Raw genomic sequence first — 16378 nt, forward strand, 5'->3', positions numbered from 1 at the left:
GTCCTTTCCAATCCCAGATCCAGAGGCTGGTGTAACTGTGTGTGTGAGCAAGAATGGTCTCAGTAAGGCATCTCTCGCCCATTGCCCCCGTCCCCCATCCCAACAATGGATTCTTCTCCCTTGGGGAGGGGGCAGAGCCGACTGCCCTGTGGACAGATCCCCCTCTGTGCCTAACCCAGGGGCTGCCCCACATTCTAGCCACCTGGGTTGATAAGTTCATTCTTATTTCCCATCCCCAAGGTGTTTTCCCCAATCCCGTCCCCCAGCCTTCTCCTCTTGTCGGAGTCACTCTGATTTTCTAGTGAAATTCCCAAGAAGAGGCTGAAGTTATGGCCTCAGGGCCTCATCCAAAGCCCCTGGAAGCCAAAAGGAGTCTCTCAAAGGTCTGTTCTTCGAGCGAGGAGTAGCTCCGAGAGCACTGCCAGCTCCTCTGCTCCTGGATCCTTTCTCCATTGCTGTGTGGGGTCGTGTGAGGGCTAAGTGCGATCACTCAGTGACTCCCCAGACAGACTGTGTCACAGAGTTGTGTGCTGCCTGGGATGCTTGCGCTCTGTTTGTCCCCATCTGGGCTAAATGGCAGAGACTAAAATGACCTCTTGGCAGAGTACCCGTCTCGGGGAGCATGAGCACCGTCAGCCGACCTGCAAGGGCCAATCTCCCTGTCTGTAGGTGACGGGGTGGTGGTGCCTCTCCGCAGCGCCTGTCCTCAAGGATCCCAGTGTGCTCTCTAGGCCTAGACGTGATCGGCCAGGCCTTCCCTCCCCCAAACACAGGCTTCCCTGCAACATGCAGCCGCTATCTGGGAGGAGCCAGGCAGCGCTGACGGGAATGAGTGAAGAATGGCGTCTCCATTGGAGACAGCTGGAGGAGTTGAGGCTGGTGGAATGTAACAACCTGCCCTGGAAACTGGCCAGGGCGCTGGGGTTAATCCTGCTACTGCTCTTAAAAACCAGGGCTGAGAAGTCTTTCATGACTGCACAGCCTCAGGCTTGCGTCTCACCTGGCGCGGGGGCCTTCGGAGCGGAGCCATCAGCACCACTACTGCAAGATCTGGGGCTGTGTTACGTGATTCCCCCATCCAAGCAGGGCCATCATGATCTGCTCCTGGCCAGGAAGCATCTTGGGAAGTTACAGCATGTAAAGCTGGATCAGCCTAAATTATTGCGTCTCTCGTTCTTCTAGGACTGCAGAGTGTCTGAGAGAGAGAACCGGATCCTGCTGATTGTAAGTACGTGTGTGTGTGTTCGTTCAGTGCAGAAGAGCACATATTGGGGTATGCCTGAGGTCGCTACTGCCCTTCTGTAGAAACCGTGAGGACCTGGCGGGTTTCCTGAGGAATGAGTCTCTCCTGCTGTCCTTCAGTGCAGGCACTTCACGGGGATCTGTGAGAACATCTCGAGCAGCAGCCCGGCAGCCCTGCTGAACCAGACCGCCATCTTGGAGAGCGTGGACCTTGTGCCCACGGAGCCAGAGGACAGTCTGGTGAGTCCGCTGCTCCGCCGTAATCCTCGCCTCTGCCTCTGGCTCATGCTGGGGACCCGTTTGATGTTTCCAAACTCTGTCTGTCCCTCTCTGCAGGGCATCGAGATCAAATCCACCAACTCCTGCCTCCACTTCATAGCGGGAACCGCCACTGAGGTGAGAGATTTGGGGGAGGGGGAGGGGAAGATGGCTTCTGATTTGGTCTTTCCAGCCTGCAGGTGCAGGGAGATGGCTCAGAACTGGTGTCCCAACGTAGCCCCCTTCTTAAACCTTCCTACACTGGTCCAAGATGAGCAAAATCTAGTTTGGGTATCAGAACTCCCTGGGCTTGTTAAGGTGCTAAACCCTCTTCCTGAACCAGCTCTAGGACATGGGCTGCACTGGACAAGACTTGACTGAGTCCTTTCAACTCAGCTGACTTGTGGCCATGTGTCACGCTAACCTTGGCCAAGGCTTCAGACGGCGCCTTGGTTCAGTCATCTCCTGCCTGCACGCCTGTGATCCTGCGGGAATCGCCCAAAAGATCAGACCTGCAAGTTAATGGTTAATCCCCCTTTTCTGAGCCCCTCTGACTTACATCAGCCTGAGAGCTGCTTAACTCTGATTAGGCTCAAGCCACTTGCGCTGCCGCCTTTCTCAGCTTCCCAGCAAGCACGGTTCTGACACCGTTCGGTCTTTTCCTTGCCTTTTGTCCTAGTGTCCAGCTGACCACTGCAGCCAGATCCTGCCAGGGGATGAAATTATTCAAGTCAACGGGCAGGTGGTGGTAAGTATGGCCCTGTCCTCGCTCCTGTTAGCATGCTGGTCTCTTGGGACAGCCAAAATCCTACCAGGAAGGGAGGCCTCTGAATGTAGCTGCACTCATGGCTGATGTGTAAAGTCTGCCCTGGGGAAGAACGTCACACTCGGCAGAGGTTGCTGCATGGGCTCTGGTTGGAGTGGGGACTTTGGGTTCTAGTCCTGACTCGCTGTGTCACCTCTGGCCAGTCACTTTCGTTCTCTCTGGGTCTGGTGGGGCTCCCCACATGCAAGGCTCTTTCCCAGCAGAAGGTGTGACCCCTGCCCCAAAGGGATCAGGCTAAAACTCACTTCGACTCTGGGCCTCACGTGCCTCCCCCCCCCGACAAGGGGATTATGCTGGCTCCCCCTTTATAAAGGGCTCCGAGATCCTGGGATGACAATGCAACATATCCTTACTCATGTTTACTAAGACTGGCCGGTTCCCACTTAACCGCTCTGGACCCTCATGGCTGTAGGCGTCTGTATGACTCAGATGGCGCTGGGATGCTAGCATGGCTAGTTTCCTTTATTAGAAAACCTGGTGCTTAGCTATTTTTTCTTTCCTCCATCCCCTCTTTGCTCTCTGACTCACCTCCCGCATGGAGGAGAAGCAAACACCACCAAAGCTGCCTCTCCCCTCCCTCCCCCCCCATTCTAAACACAAGCGCATGGGCACACCCAGGAATTGCTGTAAGGAACCCGGGTGTTTCTGCCCTGACTCTCTGTCGAACCACATGTTCGACAGACTGAAACCAGAAGAGAGAGGGAGGAAAGGAGGGTTTCAGGCTCTGTCCTGGGAGAGGCAAACACCCAGGACTTGGCTGAGCTCTCCACGGGCTTACAACCATCAGTTAATTTAGCCTCGTAAATCTCGACTGCCCAGCCAAGTGGGGTCAGAATCATTTTCTCCATTTGACAGTGAAGCATCTGGTTAGGTGGGCGACTGTTTGCTCGAGCTGGTCGGAAAGTGGGTCTTTTCCTATGGGAAGAAAGGTTGACTTTTCAGCAAAAAATCAAAACCTGAAATAACTAGGTTCAGCAATGGTGCTGCAGTACCTCCTGGGAGTTGTTGTCTAACAGAGCTCCCTGTCTGGACTATAGCTCCCATGATGCACCAGTCTCACCTCTTGGGGAGAGCAGATGGTGCATGATTAGTGTCTCTGGGTGTGATGCAGCATGGGATATGTAGTCTGGCTGGAAAGCCCAGCTTATGGAGGAGAACAGGGAGATGAAGCAGCTGGACTACAACTCCCATGAGGCACCACAAAGTCTATCCAAAATTAAATATTTCAGTATTTGAACAAAACCTGAACTGTGTATGGGCATTCAGGTTTGCAGCAACATTAAAACCAATTTCTACAGAAATCAGATACTTAGTGTAAAAATTGTTCCATTGAAAACCAGTTTTCATGGTGACAGGTTTCAGAGTGGCAGCCGTGTTAACCTGTATCAGCAAAAAGAACAGGAGTACTTATGGCACCTTAGAGACTAACACATTTGTTTGAGCATAAGCTTTCGTGGGCTCGGATGCGTGCAGTGGAAAATACAGTAGGAAGATATATACACAGAGAACATGGAAAAAATGGGTGTTGCCATGCTAGCTATAATGAGACTAATTGATTAAGGTGGGCTATTATCAGCGGGAGAAAAAAAATTGTTGTAGTGATAATCAAGATGGTCCATTTCAAACAGTTGACAAGAAGGTGTGAGTATCCTGCTGACCCTCTGACAGGGAGGATGGCCAGGTGGCTGGCTGCAGGCTATTAGCTGAATGTCTCTGACTGGCTGGTGGTGCTGCAGAAATATTCAGTGAAACGAGAAAGGTGTGGGTGACTAGCTTACAAAACTGCTTTGATGGCCGGGTGTTTAACTGGTTTGTAGCATTGTTTGTAGCGCACCATGGAGCTGTAATTGAGGCAGGTGTCTAAACCCTGACCATTGATTGTACCAGGTGCCTAGGGAGAGAACATCTCCCTTCTGAAATCCTGTGGCTAGTGGTGCTCGCGCTCCAGAGTAATAGTTACCAGACACAAGGTCAAACCGATGGCCTTACCAGCTGATAGAGCCCATGTAACAGAGTAGACTGACCTGCGGAGTTGCCTGTTTCAAACAACCCATTGAGTGCGATTCAGCCTGTGCTGGCGATGAGCACTGATCTGCTAATCCCACACGCAGGTGGGTTGGACTCGAGTGAATCTAGTGAAGAAAATACTCGAAAAGCCAAACCAGGTGACATTGGTGCTGAAGAAGATTCCACTAACCTCTGTGGGGTCCTCGTGTTCCCCCAGGTCTCCGTGCCATCAGGTAAGCAGGACCCGGTACCCCCACGCTCCCAGCATGAGAACTGAACCTTCACTTGCTGTGCTGAATAGGCAGTGACTGGCTAGGAACCCAGTCGCTCTGGGCTCAGCGTGTGCGTTCGGAGTTGGATCCCAGGGCCCTCTTTGCCTGGTCCCCAGGGCTAGCTGTAGCTGCATCTGTGCCTTTTGGAGGGAGCACCAGCTCCTATCCGCACCCAGTGTGCTCCCAAATCCTCCTTGTGCTGGCTGGAGGCTCCTTCCTGGGGCTTCACAGTTCTGCAGCTTCCCTTTCATTCCAGTCCTTCTCTCATGTCAATGCTTTTGTGAAGTGCCCAGAGTCTGGTCTGACTCAGTGCCGAAGGCATTGTCCCAGCAGCATAGAAGAACGGTAGTAGGGTGACCCTGCTCTGCTGTGTGTCTATTGAGCTCCAGTGGGGCCCAGGATGGAAATTCGCTGACTGTTTTATAGGCACCTGGAGGCTTCTTGGATGCTGCGGAATCTCCTGGCTTGGAAAACAATGACTCTCCAGTAAGCTTGGTCTCCCTGCCTTCCAGGTAAGAGCCCAGAACCTTACTCTGAAGTGGCTTCCTGTTTGCTAGTCTTTCTCTAGGCCTCTCTCATGGCTCTGCCCTTGCTGCTGTGTTGGGAAGAGGGACTAGGCATTGTCTGTTACCCACAGAAAGATGGGGTGGCTGGGGACCTCATAAATCTAATCCAGCCCCCCGTGCTGAGGCAGAAGTAAGTAAACCTAGAACCAGCGTTTCTCAGATGTGGCCACCAGGAGCTTTTCTTGTGGCCACAACCTGTGGGGGGAGAGGTGGAATTAACAGCCCCCCCCTCTCCCTGTTGCTCCTAGATGCACCACCTTGTTGATGGTTGCTGGGGCCACCAGGGGTTGGGCCCTGTCCCCCTCTGGAGACACCTGGGGCACAACGCTGGAGGAGCAGGCAGCCGATGAGTTCCCCACCTTCCCAGGGGCGGTGGGGCTCAGGCTTTGGGCTTCAGCCCTGGGGTGGTGGGCTGGCAGTGGGGCTTTGGGCTCCGGAACGCCAGACTCTAGCCCCTCACTGCCACCCCCAGCCCCTCATTATGGGCTTAATTTGTCCCCAGGTTTGGCAGGGCTGAGTAAGTCTATGGTGACAAGTGATACACCTCGATATAACGCTGTCCTCTGGAGCCAAAAAATCTTACTGCATTGTAGGTGAAACCGCATTATATCGAACTTGCTTTGATCCACCAGAGCGCGCAGCCCCCCCCCCCCCCCCGGAGCGCTGCTTTACCGCGTTATATCCGAATTCGTTTGTGTTTTATCAGGTCGCGTTATATCGAGGTAGAGGTGTACTTGTGTGTTTGTTAATTTCACTTTTCATGACAGACTTACTAGCCAGCAGTAAATCAAGTACAATTATTTGGGCGTGGTGTGAGAGTGGCCACCAGCAAGAGTTGGTGGCCACGCTCTGAGGCCATCCAAACCTTTGTCCGGAGAACCCCTGACCTAGACTATTCTTGACATGTGTTTGTCTGACCTGTTCTTAAAAGCCTCTGATGATGGGGATTCCACAACCTCCCTAGGTAACCTGTTCCAGTGCTTAACTATCCTCCAAGTTAGAAAGCTTTTCCTAATATCTAACCAAAATCTCCCCTGCTACAAACCAAAGCCAATTATTTCTTGTCCTGCTCTCGGTGGACTTGGAAAACAATTGAGCGCGGTCCTCTTTCTCACAACCTTTCAGGTGTTTGAACTCTGTTATCATGTCCCCATGACTAAACAGGCCCAATTCTTAGGCCGTGCAAGTCAAAGACCCTGCTTCTGTAGGTTTGCTCAGGTAGATGGTAGATCTGGTAAGATCACGGTCAGCAGAGCAAGGATCCTGTTTTCAGCCTCACATGCCAGGGAAATTTTTAATGTTGTTGTGAATTAATTATAAGCAAAACTATTTGTTTTCTTAAGGATCTTCTGGTGGGAGGGGTGGGGAGGTAGAAAAGATTAAAAACATCCCTCCTCTCTCCTCCTCATCTCATCCTTCCCCGAATACAAAGGTTCCTGTTTCCAGAGAGGAAACGTGATCTAGTTTTTTGGATCAGACACTGGGAGTTGGGATGCTGGGTTCCATTCCCAGTTCCATCATAAATTTGCTATGCGACCTGGGCAAGTCACAGCACCTCCGTGCCTCAGTTTCCCCAACTGGAAAAGGAGGAGGAGCTGTCCCTTCCTCACAATGGTGTTGTGGCCTTGCTAGCCAGTGTTTGCCTCATGGATAGAGCCCTGGACTCAACTCTGGAGACTGGAGTTTTATTCCTGGCTTGGCCACTGACCAGCTGGGTGACCTTGGACAAATCACTTAAAAAAAAAAAAAAAAAGTCTGTGTCTCAGTTTCCCCATCTGGAAAATGGGCATAATTTATGAAGTGATTTGAGATCTATGGCTGAAAAGTACCATAGAAGCTCTAGGCAGTACTTATTTAATTTTTATCTGGAGCCTCACACTTGTTTTGCCCCACTGACTTTTCCGTGAGGTAACATTTTGTGTGGGAGAGGAAAATGATGCAGAATCAGCTCCTAGATCGCATGTGTGGTGCCAAAGGTAAAAATAGCCCACGTGACCAGCACTAACAGGCGATTCTTTGCTGAACTGAACTCTGATGAAATGCTCCCACCCACACACCGCTGGGGCTTGCAAGGCGAAGCGATTCTGCTGAATAGCAAACCTGCTACAGGGTTAGTTTGCTGTCAAGTGCTAGTTAATGGTTTCTCCTCCCCTGAAGCGTGATCGCTGGGCTGGACTCTGCGCTGGATCTTGCCACTGGTGAAGAGGAGGCGTTCGACTCAAGCCAGCCCAGAGAGAAGACCAGGGACTTCCTACAGCGACTCCCCACTGAAGGTAGGAGAGAACAGATGCCCTCCGCATCCTGTGGACAGCAGCAAGCCCTCCTCTGAAAGGCTTTCCATGCAAGTGTGCGCTGCTTGTTGCAGGCTAGTGGGATGGGATTGTGGGCAGATACTTGGCTGAGATTCCTGTGCAGAGCAACGCCGGGACCAGAGGTGCTGACTCCGTGGATGTTCTGAGGCTCAAGCACCTGTGTGTGTGTGTGGGAAATAAGAGGTGCTCAGTACCCACCAGCCACAGCTATTCAGCAGGGTCCCAGTGCTGCCAGCAGAGCAGGGAGCAGCTGGTGGAAGGTGCTGGAAGAGGGAAGGGGTGCCTTGGGTTGGGGTGGGAGGGATGGAGAGGAGGCGGGATCTGAGGGCAGAGTGGGGATGGAGCACCCACCAGGGAAAAATGTCAGTGCCTGTGACTGGGACTCCTGTTATAACTGGTCCCTGCCCCAGACATGCTGCCTCCCGTATAGCGCTGTGCACATTGGAGGCCCGATCTGATCCTCTTCATGCTACTGTAATATAAGTAAGTCAGAAAAGGGACCAAGCCGCCTGGAGTCAGGGCAGGTCTAAAGAGTGCTGCCTACTGCTTAGAACGGAGGCCTGGGTATCTGGTGTCTCTTCCTGGCTTGGCTGCTGACTCACTGTACGACTTTAAGCAGATCCCGTAACAGCTCTGTGCGTCAGTTTCCCCATGTGTAAAACAGTGCTGATAGCACCGTCCTTGCAGGGCTTTTCTGAAACTTTAATCAACTAAGGTTCCCAGAGCACTTGGAGATCTCCTGAGAGATTATCCACTGCATGATGTGTGCAAAGGCGTTCCATGTAGGGCATATGCAGAGCATGTGGTATCGTTGGTCCTGGAGCGCCAGCTTCCCCGCGAGCTTGTTTGGTTTGCATGGTCATGGGGTGGGGGATGTGAATTGAGACTACAGTGATCGGGTAAAATGCGGCATGGACCATACTGTGCTTCACACCTTAAAGGGTAGGCCCCTTGCAAACCTCTGGGCTTGAGCAACTGGAATGGCGCTCGTGTTACAGAATAAAGGCTTTAGTGGGGGTAGCGGGGGATCTGGCTCTAAATTTTTAACCCACTGTCTGACCTCTCTGTGCAAGTGAAATACAAATCACCACGTGGCTCAGAGGTGTTGGCGTCCCCCTTACCGGTTTGATCTTGGCAGACGCTTCAGCAGCCCCTGCGTTGGAGAGCCAAGGTTTGGGGGCAGGATTTGAAGAGCGCAGCTCCCCTGTTGCTGTCTCTCCAGCCAGACCCAGCACCTTGGACCTCGGATCGAAGGAGTCCCCAGAGAACAGAATTGGGAGCAGAAGTCGGGGACCAGAATCTCCCACCCTTCCAAAAAAGGTGAGAGGAGAGTGACCGAGCCTAGGCCAGTCTCTTCCTGTGTGTCTGTACAGCGATAACCCCCTGGGACTGAGGTGGCTGAGGCCTCCAGTGTGGCACCCAAGACTAATATACACATGGATGGGGTAGAGAAGGTCACATGGGCTCCTAATGCCCCTGCCCTGTAAGACTAGAAGGAACTCCATTAGAAATTTAACAGGCAACAAATGTAAAACTGAGATGGGGGGAGGGGGGATCTTTAACTTTGGGTACGGTTAATTTGTGGAACTCACTGCTGCAGGATGTCTGACACAAATAACTTAACAGGACCCTCAGTTTCATCCCTGCAAATGATAGGCTCAGGGCTGGCCTAACTCTGCTCCCAGTGAAGTCAGTGAAAGTATACCCTACCCTGCAGTTAACATCACCTGACGGGCAGGCAGCTGCATGCTGAACTAGCTAGGGCCCTCGGGTGCTCTAAACAAGAGAGCGGCGCTCACCCAGCCATTTTCTGCATACCACAGCCAGCCAGCGAGTGCATTGTCTGCTCTCCACTGGCAGGCCAGTGCCGTAGATAACGGCGTCTCCTTCACTTTATCGTCTGCCTCCCAAAAGCTTTGTGAGTTGCTTGCATGGCCAGGGTCTTTCTAACCACGTGTGTCTGGGTCCTCTTCATCCCTTTCAGAGTGGCACCAAGAGTTGCTCCAGGCAGAAAGGTGAGTGGCCTCTTCCCGTCTCCCTGTGGGTTTGATAGTCGTGAGCTCCAGGTTAACCAGGGGATCAGAGCATTTCCTCCCCTTCCACAAAGGTTTGTTTTTCCACAGGCCCAAGGCGTATTCTTAGGTTGCACATTAACTTGGCCACAGGGCTGGTGGCCCAGGGCAACCCGCCAAAGAGGGCACCATTGCTGAGTCCCACCTGACCTGCTGTAGCTGGGCTGATCGGGTGAGGAGCAGCATCAGGAGGGGGCGGGGGACCCAGGTTGCAGGGGGGCAGTTGGGCAACCAGCCAGGTGACTCCAGAGCAGGGGTGCCCCTCTTCCCTCCTGCTCCCCTGCTGCTCAGGACTGGGAGTGTCCTGTTTGCTGTGCGGGACAAGGCTGATGTCGGAGTGTCCCCCTCCCCCTGCCCATGCGCCTGGTCTCAACAGGGCGGGGGTGACAGGGCAGGGGGAAATCTGTCCAGGTTGCTGCCTCTGTGGGTCCCAAGACAGCTGCCTATGTCTGAATGAGCTGGAGCGCTTTCTTAAAGAGACAGCGCGCTCATACTCATTCAGGCGCGCACACACTGTCCCTCTCACACACTCTCCAAAGCACCAACACACACACACACACACACTCTCTCTCTCTCTCTCTGTCCCTCTCACGCGCACACACATTGCTCCCTGCATCCAGGTCACTTTCTACACCGGGGCTATCCTGTGAGGTGAGCTTCAGAGTTGCTGCTCTCGTGCCCTCTCCTTACCCAGAACAGGTCGGGAATGTGACCTGGCTGCAGGGCGCCCTGACATAGTTCCCCCCCGACACAGCCCCCTAGGGTGCGTGGGGCAGAGGAGCCGCAGTTCTGTGTAGGTGTGAGCAGCAATGCAGCTGCTCCGTGCATCCAGTTCAGTTTCCCCCCAGGGTGCCGGAGGGGGATGCAGGGTTGTTAGGGGTGAAGGGGGCACAGTGCAGGGGTGGGGGGAAGGGAGTGTGGGGATCCCGGGGAGCCCCTGAGGGCAATGGGGGGGCACCATACCCATTGGGGCCAGGGCACCAGGATGCAATTTCCCTAAGGCCGGCCCTGCTTGGCCACACAGCCAGGAGGAAAGCGGGGTCTCATGGGACATGGCTCCCCGGCATTCTGTCCCACGTGGGCACCAGATGCAGAATGCGCTCAGGCTGCATAGACCTGCAAGGAAGGGCCAGATGTGGTGCTTGGGGATGCAGAAGTGGTGTCTACATGCTGGGGATCAGAGCACGGCCCAGGCAGCCCTCTGTCTGGTGCTTCTCCTCTTGGCTGTGGAGCAGAATCCGGGTATCTCTGTTCTGAGCCTGGGGCTGGGAGAACCTGCTCTGAACCTTTCTCTTCCCCCCACCCCCCTTCCTCCCTCCTCTGCTCCTTGGTGAGCTTCTGCCACGGAAGTGAGGGACTCAGCACTGGGTCAAACCAGGCCCTCTTCCCCTACCAGTGCAGCTCCTTCCCCATCTCCTCGTTGCCGGGTGCCAGCAGCTGCAGTCCATAGTGGTGTTGGGTTATGGAAAGGGTCCCTCCAGGGGCTAGGATGAGAACCACCAAGCTTATTTCCTTTGTGACCAGAGGCAGACGGGGATGAATGGCTGGTGCATTAACGAGTGTGGGCACCCAGAGCCCAGGCAGTGGATTTTCCCCACTGCCTACAGGGCTATTCTGTGTCTCTGCTGTTCCCTAGCTGTGAGAGGGCACAGAGGGGTGGGGTTGGGGGAGAAGCAGCTCCCAGGCCCCGCTGACAGGGCATGGCTGGGGCAAGATCCATGGGCGGCTGGTGGCTCCTCTGTTGGAGAGAGCTCCCTTGCCCCGTCTCCTCTTTCCTTGCAGGAGTGGCTACCAGGCTGAGCCGCCGGCGGGTGTCCTGTCGGGAGCTGGGCAAGGTGGACTGCGATGGCTGGCTCCTGAAGAAGAAAGACCACGTGGGATTCATGTCCCAGAAATGGAAACGCTTCTGGTTTGTGCTGAAGGGCCACGTTCTCTACTGGTACAATCAGCCCAGTGTGAGTGCGTCTCATGAGCTCTGCTGGGGATTAGTGGAAAGGGGCAGGTAGGGGGGTAAGCAGAGGTGCCGTGTACTCAGGGGGCTTAGGGCGGGAGGGAAGGGGGTGTTGGCTGCTGGACTCCGGAGATCCTGGGACAAATCTACAGGGACTGTGTAAAGTGAGACAAGTTTGACTTCGCTGTGCTCAGAGCCCAGTGGACTCCCCCAGGCCTAGGTCAGCCCAGCCACTGGAGTCTTTGCTGGTGTGCCGAGGAATCGGAAGTCAGCTTAAGAAGTTTAGAGTGGAGGGTAGAGATTTCTGTGCCTCTCCCTCCCGTTAGCAGTGGTCCTCGCTGCACCTTCTCTCCTGGCCCAGTTGGTGCATGTCCCAAAATGAGACTCCTCTACGCTCAGATAACTCAGTAAGCCAAATTCAGGGGTGATGTGTAAGAGGGGTGGGTGGGTGTAACAGCCCCACAGAGAGAGCTGGAAGAAGGTGGATCCTGCACCTGCTTTGTGGACTTTTCCCCACCTTCTGACTCCACCAACCCCTTTATAAGGAGGACCCTGATCTCCTCTGTAAAGTGCATTCAGGCCTATGTGTAGAGAGGCTAGATGAGAAGAACTGGGGATTATTATTTTATTGTTATCATCAGAGAAGATCAGGGTTGGAAGGGACCCCCTGCTCAAAACAAGACAAACCCCAGACCCCTAAATGGCCCCCTCAAGGACTGAACTCACAACCCTGGGTTTAGCAGGCTAATGCTCAAACCACTGAGCTATCCCTCCTCCCCAGGAGGTCCCCAAGGACAGCATGATGTTCCCGGAGTAAGCCGCACGTTGTTGATTTACCTTCTTTACACAAGTACCAGGGGGTAGCCGTGTTAGTCTGTATCCACAAAAACAACAAGGAGTCCAGTGGCACCTTAAAGACTAATGGATTTATTTGGGCATAAACTTTCATGGGTAAAAAACCCCACTTTTTCATGGAGACATCTGAAGAAGTGGGTTTTTTACCCACGAAAGCTTATGCCCAAATAAATCCGTTAGTCTTTAAGGTGCCACTGGACTCCTTGTTCTTCTTGGTACAGTGGCTCGCCTGGCCACAGAGTCCCACGTGATGCCCCAAAACCCAATGAATCTTGCTTCTAAATGCCAACAGCATCAAAGCCCCCTGTGTGTGACATGCCCCTTGTTTCACCGCCCAGGATGAGAAAGCCGTAGGCCTGATCAACGTATCGACCTATAACCTGGAAAGCACCCGGGAGCAGAAGAAGAAATAGTGAGTGTGTGAGATGCTGGGCAGAGACCTCGGCTTCGGGAGAGGAGAGTGAATTTAACCTGGGAGAGGAGGACCCTGAAGCACCCAGGAGCTGCCTGCTGCTGGGGATGGTGTGGGAGCATACTCCATAGGGTAGCGTGTCCATCAGAGCGCTTGGCGCCAAGCAGACTAGCTGTACGCAACAGTGCAGGAGCTCTATGTGGGGAGATGCACCCAGCTGCTCCAGTCCCCGACTCTCCAGCAGGAGGCACTGAATAACGGTGCAGCAGAGCCCTGGCTGTTAGGGGAAACAAGCAGCCCTCCCCCAGCAGGCGGCACTGTCGGGTGTGGTGCAGGAGCACCATCTACCAGGTGGAAATGTAGAGAACTGCGTAGAGGGAAAGGCTCTGTCCAGACTGCTCATTGTGGATGGGTTTGAATTTGATTAATTTCGGGGGAAGGGGAGGGTAATTTAAAAATTCCAAACAAAAGGCTCTGCAAGTTAAGGGTGAACATGTGTTTCAGCAGAGCCCAGCTAGCCCTGGGGGAGGTTGGAAATGGCACTAAGAATTGGAATTAGCTTCACTCTTAAGAGTTACAGCTGCCCGCTAATACTGGAGGAATTTGTGGAAAATGTAGCCACGTCCTTGTTCTTCTTTCAGTGTCTTCCAGCTCTGCCATGAGAAGTACAAACCTTTCATCTTCGCAGCAGAGACTCTGGCTGATCTGAGCATGTAAGTAGCAGGATTTGACATTGCTAAGTAAATACCCTGTGGTGATCCATGATTGGCTACAAAACCCTCTCCTTGCTCGCTAAATTACCTGGATGCAGTTAAGCTCCAGAATTCTAGGGAGGGGCTGAACCAGCCTGAATCTACAGTTCCTGTGGTCACTGGAGGCTGTGTCCAAATGGCCGGTACGATTTGGTGAAGGCAGACTGTGATTTGTGGAACCCGCCCCGAGGGTTCAGGCTGCCGGGAAGGGAGGTGGCTGTGGAAGAGGGCTGGATCTCTCGTTCCAAAAAGCATTAGTCTGAGATGGCTTTCCCCACGCCTGAGGTGGTTCGTGTGATGGAAGGGGATCTCCTTGGCGACTGTACGTGATCTGTTTGTCTTCCCAGGTGGGTGAGTGGTTTGATCGCTGCCAAAACCAAATGCAAGCTGGCCCAGGAATCGCTCCCGCACAGAGAAGAAGGTAGAAACCAGGCGCCTTGCGAACCAGTTATTACGTGCCACGTCCCTACAGGGTGACCAGATGAGCCCCTCCCAGCATCCTCCTAACTCCAACGGGCTCCACTCCCGTATCTACATAAACTGGGGCAGGATAGTTAGCTGGGAGGGGGGCCAGTGCTGCAAGTGGTCTGAAAAGTGTGGGGGGGGGGGGAGTCTCGTAATCTGGGAGCAGCCACTTCAGGAAGACAATGCTTAAAGTGCACCCCTCAGGACACTGCTCTTCTTTTAATTGGCTGGGGTCTGTCACCTCCCCCACTGTGCCCCCCCCCCCCCCAACGGGTGCACATAGACATTTTAAGTACTGATGGGGAACCAAAGCTCTCGGATGTTGGAGCCCAGTAGTCCTCACTGGGGGGAGAGAGGAAAGTCAGTTGCCTCTGGCTTGGGGGTCTGAAGCATGGGCTCAGTGGCACAGAGCGTCTCTTCTCCAGAGTTCCGTGTTCAGCTGGTGAAGGCCCAACTGCACGGTGAGCGAGATCTGAAAGGAGGGGCACACACGAGCGATTCACATGAGAGACCTGAAATGTGGCAGGATCCATCCCACTGGGACTTCTATAACCTCAGCGCAGTGACTGCCGACGCACGTGCCTTTTGACAAAAGCGAGGGGGCCCCAACTTTGTGTGCAGCGTAGGACCTTTGAGACTAAATGAGGGACACCCCTGAAAAAGGTGGTGAGTCTGGGGTAGAGGGGTCAAGGAAAAGGGTCCTGCTCTGCACTGACTGCAGGCACCACCCCCTTAAGACCAAGAATCCAAAGATATGTGCAAGCCAGGCTCCATTCCCGCTCCCACTCTCTTCTTTCCTGGCCTGGGAGGAGCTTGCTGTGCTGTATGATGACGAGGGGGTGAAGATGAGAATCCTGTTGCTGAGCCATGAATCCTCCAGTCAACAAGCAGCAGCAGGGCTGGAGCGAGGTTGGGTGAGGAGATGCAGTGAGGCCTAATGGTTAGATGACCAGCTCGGGGACCAAGAGGCCTTGCCCCACCTTCTCACTCTGTGAGGATCATCCCCAGCTGGTAGGCTGGGCCCCTTCTTCTCACTAAAGTGCTGTGAGATCCTTGGATGGAAGGAGCTGGAAATGGGCAACGTGTTGTACGGGAGCGAAGGTCCATGGCTGGTCCGGGCTTTCCTGCTGATAGTCCCCTCTGTGCTTCTCCTGCCAGACTGTTACAGTGAGACGGAAGCTGAGGATCCTGACGACGATGTTCCCAGGCCTGGATCTGATCTGGTAAGTGTCATTGGGGAGGAGGGCGGATCCTACAGCCCAGCTGGGGAGAGCCCTGGCCCTGTGTGATGGGACATGGGGTCAGCTCTTGGCCCTCCCTTTGCAGATGTTGGCGGGCGGTGCTGCGTCGCGGGTGTCAAACGCAGCTCGGCAAAGGGTGAGAGGATTGTGGCTCTACTCAATCTCCTCGGGAGCTGGGATTCCTTGCTGTTGGGGGAGGTCTCTAAACAAATGTTCTTCCCCAGCTGCCGAAGAGAAGGGAGCTGCTAACCACTCTGGAGGGAGCCCAGCTCGGTGCTGCAATGGGGAGCCCTGACTCCCCGGGTCCCCTGGGGAGCCCCGCCCCTGGCAGTGGCAGGTCCTGCTCGCCCCTGGGTAAGTGCTAGCGCTGCTGTTCTGAGACCAGGCCTGGATTTGGGCCGCTGAGCATCACCTGCGCTCAGTGTGGCCCTCTGGTGACTGGTCCAGGTATAGCAGTTAATGAATCCTCTAGGCTGTGTTACAGAAGTGGTTCCTTTCTGGGGCAGGTGGGCATTGGATGCGGGGGTGCTGAATGGACGGTTGGGGAGGGGTTGTGTCAGGGCTTCTCCTTTGTTGTGAAGGATCTCCTATGAGCCTCCCCATCCCCTTTCTGTTCAGCCTCCCCCCGGGGTCTGGTCTGGTGTGTCCCAGGACGCTTAGTGTTAGAATGTCCAAAGGGCCATAGCTCCTGTTGTGGTACTAACGTGCCATTCTGTGAGCTAGCCACTGTGTCTGGGGCCTGTTGTATTTCTCCAGTGCCTTCTGTGGAAGTTTTCATAACCCTCCTGATCACAGAGTACCAGGCTCCTGAACTGGCTGTAGTGTTGGGGGCTGATCTGCTTGGGGCCATCCTGGCAGCAGGCTCCACCTACTCCCCACAAGCCCATCGCCCTGGCACGGAGGCTGTTCCAGCCCCACTCTAACTCTGTCTGCTGTGTGTTATGTCCCACCCTCCGCATGCAGACTCCCCTGGCGAAGAACTGGAGTCCCTGATTAAGTGTCTGAAGCAAGGCGGGGTGTCTCTCATCGGCACATGCCAGCTCCTGACCCATGAGCAGTACCGCAAATCCTTCATCAAGCGCAACAAGAACCCCCAGATCAATGAGAGAGTTCACCTGGTCCGGGCCCTGCAAAGCACGCTCAAAGT

The 16378-nt window shown here is 54.2% G+C and overlaps 1 protein-coding gene across 2 annotated transcripts in view; it reads left to right on the forward strand.

The window, feature by feature from the left end:
• The window catches only part of CNKSR1 (connector enhancer of kinase suppressor of Ras 1), a 28666-nt gene that overhangs the window by 9726 nt on the left and 2562 nt on the right, over positions 1-16378 (forward strand). For both annotated transcript variants that reach the window (XM_032802825.2, XM_032802824.2), the window contains exons 5-20: positions 1183-1224; positions 1363-1482; positions 1579-1638; positions 2180-2248; positions 4438-4566; positions 5032-5117; positions 7329-7444; positions 8622-8803; positions 9468-9498; positions 11338-11510; positions 12700-12773; positions 13415-13486; positions 13873-13946; positions 15149-15213; positions 15456-15585; positions 16195-16376. In XM_032802825.2, coding sequence (XP_032658716.1) covers positions 1183-1224; positions 1363-1482; positions 1579-1638; positions 2180-2248; positions 4438-4566; positions 5032-5117; positions 7329-7444; positions 8622-8803; positions 9468-9498; positions 11338-11510; positions 12700-12773; positions 13415-13486; positions 13873-13946; positions 15149-15213; positions 15456-15585; positions 16195-16376 — 1605 coding nt within the window. The remainder of the gene's footprint in view (positions 1-1182; positions 1225-1362; positions 1483-1578; positions 1639-2179; positions 2249-4437; positions 4567-5031; positions 5118-7328; positions 7445-8621; positions 8804-9467; positions 9499-11337; positions 11511-12699; positions 12774-13414; positions 13487-13872; positions 13947-15148; positions 15214-15455; positions 15586-16194; positions 16377-16378) is intronic.

Source organism: Chelonoidis abingdonii, chromosome 25 (assembly GCF_003597395.2).
Source record: "Chelonoidis abingdonii isolate Lonesome George chromosome 25, CheloAbing_2.0, whole genome shotgun sequence".
Lineage (NCBI taxonomy): Eukaryota > Metazoa > Chordata > Testudines > Testudinidae > Chelonoidis > Chelonoidis abingdonii.